This window comes from Eurypyga helias, unplaced genomic scaffold (genome assembly GCF_000690775.1).
Source record: "Eurypyga helias isolate BGI_N326 unplaced genomic scaffold, ASM69077v1 scaffold7151, whole genome shotgun sequence".
Classification (NCBI taxonomy): Eukaryota; Metazoa; Chordata; class Aves; order Eurypygiformes; family Eurypygidae; genus Eurypyga; species Eurypyga helias.
This window is the reverse complement of record NW_010231398.1, coordinates 45,263-51,262: the sequence shown is the minus strand read 5'-3', so window position 1 is coordinate 51,262 and position 6,000 is coordinate 45,263. Positions and strand designations below refer to the sequence as shown.

Sequence of the window (6,000 nt, the reverse complement as noted above, 5' to 3'; positions counted from 1 at the left end):
GCGACCGCGGCAGAAACGCTCGGCAACGCTTACCTGGGAGCAGATAAAACCTTCACTCCCCCTGGGATGGGAAGCTGGAGGAGACATCCGAGTAGGGGACTGGTAAAACAAGACACGAGCACTGAAGTAGGTCAGTTTTTAAAACTTTTTTTATTTTTTAATTTTTTTTTAAGTTTTTATTTTATATTATCTACAAAGTAAAAGTTTTCTTAACTTAAAAGTTACATCACTGTCTCACGATAGTGATTATCTCATCAAACATGATTTATAAATAATAATTCATCAGTTTGACGATTAGAATTTTTTTGTTTTTTTGTCTTTTTTTTTTTTTTTTTTACTGAACCTGTTTCAAGTTTAGTTAGAAGTAAAAGGGATCTCCAAGTCTTGATTTTTAGTGAGAATAGCAGCAAGAATCACTCTTGTTACTTCTTTTGCTAGCTGATGAGTTCATAACTTTGAAGGGTCATTAAAAAATAAATAACTTCCAGTTTTCAGCAAGCAGAGTTGGGGCACTTGCAGGACTCAGATACAGTGCATGGAATTATGGAATAGCCCACAAGTTCCTAAATGCCTCTACTCAGTCCGAATCTCTCCCACTGCAAGATGAACTGTTAGCATTCCTAGTGGATGTTACAAGAAATCAATGGTTTTTTGTTTGTTTGTTTGTTTTTTTAAACAAAATAAAATGAAATTCTAGTTTTCTGTGCTTCCAGTTGGCAGAAGCAGTAGAAGGAGGGTATTTGGCCTACAAAAGGTATCCAGCCTTTCAGTTATTCCAGATGAGCCTTACAACTGCTGTTGGTGGTGGGCTTGTACTGTAAAAAAAAAGTTCAAATGTAAATAATAAATTGGCAAGCCACACAACAGTTTGCTAGTCAAGTGGTCACAGGACAACTACTGAGCTCAACTTTTGCTTTTTTTTATTCCTTTTTTCTCTTTCCTTTTTTTAAAATTTTTTATTTTTAACGAACAAAACGAAACCCTGCATACCAAGATGTCCCTTGGATGGGTTTGGTTTTTTTTGTTTCCCCTACCTAAACCCTCAGAAAGCAGCTTTGTTCTGCTCACACATTCCCCAAGAAACCAAACCAGGTATCTCAGTTCACCACAGAAGTTTAAGAGGCTGTTCGGAAACGAGTAACAAAGAGACCTAGGTAAGGTTATTCTTAAAGCGGAAAGAAGTCGTACAGCACCTGCTTTTCTCCAAAAGTAAAGCTGCAGAACATTACTCTGAATTAACGATTAGACTTCGGTTGACACTTTACTTCAGTCATTAAAGTCTAACAGCCATACCCCCAAGCAACATTTTCACTCCTACCCTGAAGACCCATCAGTTTAAATTTAATAAACCCCCAGATCATTATAAACAGGCTACACAGACAGTCCATCCCCCACGGCAAAACCACGGCAAAACCTGGAAGAACAGTCCCACAGTGCCAGCGCCTGCACAGTTATCCGTTCCTCTCCTTCAGCTAGAGAGAAGCCAAGTCTCTGCTAAATCAGCTACATCCCGCAGGATTACCTAGGCTCGCAGTCGGGCTGGCAAAGCACAAATGCAAAACGCAGAGAAAGTCTGCCTTCAAGCAGCCTGCTGCTCTACGAGGACATCTTAAGGTTGTTTTTTATTGTTCTTTTCCCCAAATCTGGCTCATAACAGTTCTCCTGACTACCACGACCTGGCTCAGTTACGGTGCAGGTCTCCCGGGCACACACTCCTCACCTGAAGGGTGCGTCATATAGGGGAAATGTGTTGTTGTCGAGACGGGAATGGGCTGTAGTGCACTTTGAGCGATGGCGGCTTGGGGACCACCAGCTGGCTGTGTCGTCATTAGCATCATTGGAGCATGGGCAGTTGGGTGAGAAGGAACCATTCCTGACTGTACATGAGCCTGAAACAAAGAGCTCTTTAGTATAATGGTCACAAGGAGGCATCACTCCTGGCCACATGACTGTCAAGTTTTCTCTAGCTGTATCAGTAAATCCAGAGATTTACTCCATTTTAACTAGATTAGCTATAGGGATTAAATCAGAGATCTTAACACAAAAATAATAACTGGGAGGGGAGGGGGGAGAAAAAAAAAAAGGGCGCAAATCCTTACTGCTGGCTCTGAGTCACATTCTCAATTTTAGTCATTCGGACAGTGAGGGCTGGGATAAACCGCCAGCATTAAACATTGGGATATTTAAAAACAACAAGAACCACCTCAGCAACAAATCTTCAAAACATGACTGTTAGTAACCTAGATCAAAGCGCTTCCTCCGCGGCGAATGCCCCGGGTACAGACAGGAATTCACAGGCACTGGGAGCCTGGCACCCCCTCCTCAGCTGCTCATCACACAGCTCTGCTTTCTCCCACGGCTCCCTGCCCTGGAAACCACGCTCTCCGGTGACCTGTGCCCACGTTAGCGTTCATCTCAGCAGTCATTCTAAGAGGAGCGATTTCATCCCTTCGCACTGCTTTGTTCTGCTTCCAGTTAAGCTCATCACAGTCAAGGTCCTCGTGTAATCTAAGCAATCATAGCTAAGTCTCAGCGGAAAAAGGAGATTAATCTTTACGAAGGCTGATCACCTTCTGGCAAACAAGTTCAGCAACGTGTCAGTTGGCTTCTTTAGCTCAGAGCAGTTCATGACTCCGGAGGTCATCCATTTTTTTGGTTTCAAAATCTAGTAAACACTAGTTTCTTAAAAGCACAAAACATTAAGGAACTCTTAGAGCTCTCCGTGGGTCTCTCTCTGGGAAAACAAAACCAAAAGCATTTGTGTCTAAGGTTTGCTTTGTCCTCCTACCATACCCCGCTGGGGATGGAGAGCACTACAGTGCAGTGATCGCAGCCTTGCAAGTCTCACATGCCAGGAAAGACAGAGCAGGTAGTGGCCACTACTTAATTTCTTAAAGACAAAAGGGTTACTTGACTCATCACAGACATTCCTCAAACGCTTTATCGGACTTGCACTGTATTAGTAGCACTCAAGAAGCCTTTTAAGGCAGGAACTGCAATTCAAATCTCACTCTTGCTCTAAAAAAAGGCTTAGAAGATAAGGCTGTGAAACAGAAATACCTTTCAGGATCAGCACCATTTCCACTTTGACAAACAGGCTACGAGAGCAGCCCTCGCTATAAAGCAGCTATTCATACAGCAGCTGTATTCGACACACGCCTCGGATAAAAATGTCTGCTGTGGCTCAGATGCTTTGCAAATTGGCAGCTGACAATACTCTGTAATGAACTTTAAAGTACAGTTTCTCAAGTGAGATATCTAACAAATCGCCTGAAGGGAAATTCAACCGATCCCCTGTGTTAGCCTAACTGAAATTCCTACTACGGGGTGTTTCAGAACGGTGTTTAGAAATTGGAAACGAGGCTGCTAAGAAACTATTAAATCCAGCGATTAGTTTCCCCACAATGGAATCATTACACGCATTGAAAATTTCTTACAGAACTGTAGTTATTCCTTCATTAGAGACTTTTAAGGGAACTACTGCATTTTGAAAAGTCAGTTAGTTTGGTATAAGTATCACCGATCACAGATTGTAGTTTTCATCCTTAAAAAATTACAGCAGAAGAGACTGCACAAGTAAAAAATCAAGGGTAAAGCAGGCTTTGCCTGTGATGGCTAAAAAATCCTGACTAAGCAGTCAGTTCTGACTAGAAGATGCATCTGATTTATTTAGCAAGGTTTGCTTACTCAGTGCTTGGCACACAGAAAGGAAGGCAATGGTCGCATCCTGTCGCACGGGCACGGGCCTGGCCACGACGAGCGCAGCACCATTCACATGCAGCTTCCCCTTCACACCGACCTCCAAACCAGCCTGTTCCACGTTCCAAGGCCCAGCACTGCACATGCCGAGCCTCCAGCAAGACCCTTCCAAAGGGCTGCATGCAAGGCACCGCGAGAAGCTCTACAACCCAGGCGTTCCCACCAGTGCCATCGCACCAGAGCGGAGCCAGATCTTGTTTCGGGCAGAAACCAGAGCCTGGGAGGACATGGCAAGATGCCACAGCAGTAGTCAAGTTTGGACATCCTCTCCTTATCCTCCCACAGTAAAAAAGCAGAGTTATTAAAAGCCTAGCAGAAATAAAAAAGCTAAAAACATCAGTAAAACAATTCCTAAATAACTATTAATTCACTGGCTTAACTGACTGTCCGTGGGACCAAAGCCAAGGTTTTATCAGAATTCTGCACGGGACTGGACACCTATGACTAACCTCCCTAATTACAGGTAGTCACATCCCAACATATTGTTAACCTGTATGAGAAGGCATAAACCAGACACCAAGTACTGAGTCTGAAGAAGAAATTAGGCAGGCAAATTACTAATGAATTGTCCGTTCCTTGACAAAGCACACTAAATACATGAGATCTAGTAAACATCAGAAAATCTTTGTAATGCTGCTTTATGCAGAGCTCTTTATTAATCAATCATGTGCTTCCCTTCCCAAAATCCTTTTTTTCAGTGAGCTGACCACAAGGGAGCAGTTAAGAGAAGTGGGTTTCTGATCCTGAAGCAAGGACTGTTGTTCAGCTGCCCAACAATCATCGGGGATCTCCTGCCCAAGCAGTTTGTTTAGAACCACACACACGCACACACACACGCACGGTTTCTCTTTCAGCAAGGATTGTCTTGCAGTCATCTGAACTGAATCTCACCTATCTGCCATCAATGTGCCTTCCTAATCCCTAGTAATCCCGTGTAATATCCTTTTCTGGATGCACTGGTACGAATTTGAATACAATGCAGCCTAAATCTGCTACCAAAACCAGCAATTCAGCCTTCCTCCACTCAGCCCTCGCCCCCACCCTTTCGTGTGCCAGCTCTTCCTGTGATCATGCAGTGAACCCGAGTAGCGAACTGATTTGACTGAGAAACAGCCTAAAACGGGGGTAGGGGAGGCACACTTCAGCTGAATCATGTCCCCAGTCTGGTTTGCTGCATGGCCAAACAGTTCTGTGAGCAGAATGGCGGGGCAGGATAAGGATGGGAGCCGGGAATTGGGAAGAGAGCTCAATTTCTTTCAGTAGCAGTGCCACCTTAAGATGTCTTTATTAAACTACAAGTTGTAGATGCACTGGGTGTTGGAAGCTGAGGTCCAAATATCTTGTAAAACTCTAAATAAAGGCAATGTACAGACAGAAACCTAAAATAACACAACAGGGAGTCTGTGCTGAGAGGTGACAGAATGGAAATCACTTCAGCAGGCCCGACTGTCCTAACTGCGTGGCACTAAGACATTTAGTCTTGAAGGTTGTTAAACTGTGTTTACCTGGGGGACATGGGCCATGTGTGGCGGATTGGTATATGCAGGTTGAACATGGGAGGGATGAATGGTGAAGACTGTTTGTTGTGCTGTAGGAAAACTATTTTGTGGAGACTGCGTATTGGAGCCTGGCGTCATGGAAGGTGGGGTTGGAGCTAGACCTGCGTGGTAAATTGCCGACTGCTGTTGTGGGTTTGCCAGGTGAAGTGCCTGAGCAGCCTGGTGCTGATGATGCTGCAAGAAAAGGACAGAAGATCTTTTAGGTTACGGTCTAGAAACGAGACACGTTTATTCTGTAAACTGGCATAAAAAAGGTTTGCAGAACTGCTCTCGACTGTGAGAGTGGCAAATCCAAGGTTCACCACACCCCTGGTCAGGAGGAAACTAATGTCAGTTCTACCAGGCTCATTTTCTCCTTCCACTATAACGTTACGCGAGCAGGAGCCTGGAAATCAGAACCCAGACTGCCAGGTAAAGACAGGGAGACTCTGCAACCGTGGGGCAGGATATACTTCACAGCTGCACTGTGAAGCAGCCTAAAGTTATTACCAGTAGGTAATCAGGACATGTAGCACTATCACAAGGCCTATTTTGTTTTCAGCTGCTTGTCTTTGATGAAATACAATCAAATATTTATCAGCATTTATCTGCTATTCCCATTTCTAATGCCACTCGTACTAAAGCTATGACAAAACCACGATCCCTCCTTAATCCTAACATGGAAACAAGCTATACCTCATCC

The 6,000-nt window shown here is 44.0% G+C and overlaps 1 protein-coding gene across 1 annotated transcript in view; it reads right to left on the bottom strand.

Annotated features, from left to right (window-relative positions):
• Positions 1-131: 131 nt before the first annotated feature.
• ATXN2 (ataxin 2) overlaps positions 132-6,000 on the bottom strand; it is a 43,380-nt gene continuing 37,511 nt past the window's right edge. The window contains exons 19-21 of the mRNA XM_010161056.1: positions 5,265-5,492; positions 1,721-1,889; positions 132-815 (exon numbers count right to left, since the gene is read on the bottom strand). Coding sequence (XP_010159358.1) covers positions 787-815; positions 1,721-1,889; positions 5,265-5,492 — 426 coding nt within the window. The 3' untranslated portion in view covers positions 132-786. The remainder of the gene's footprint in view (positions 816-1,720; positions 1,890-5,264; positions 5,493-6,000) is intronic.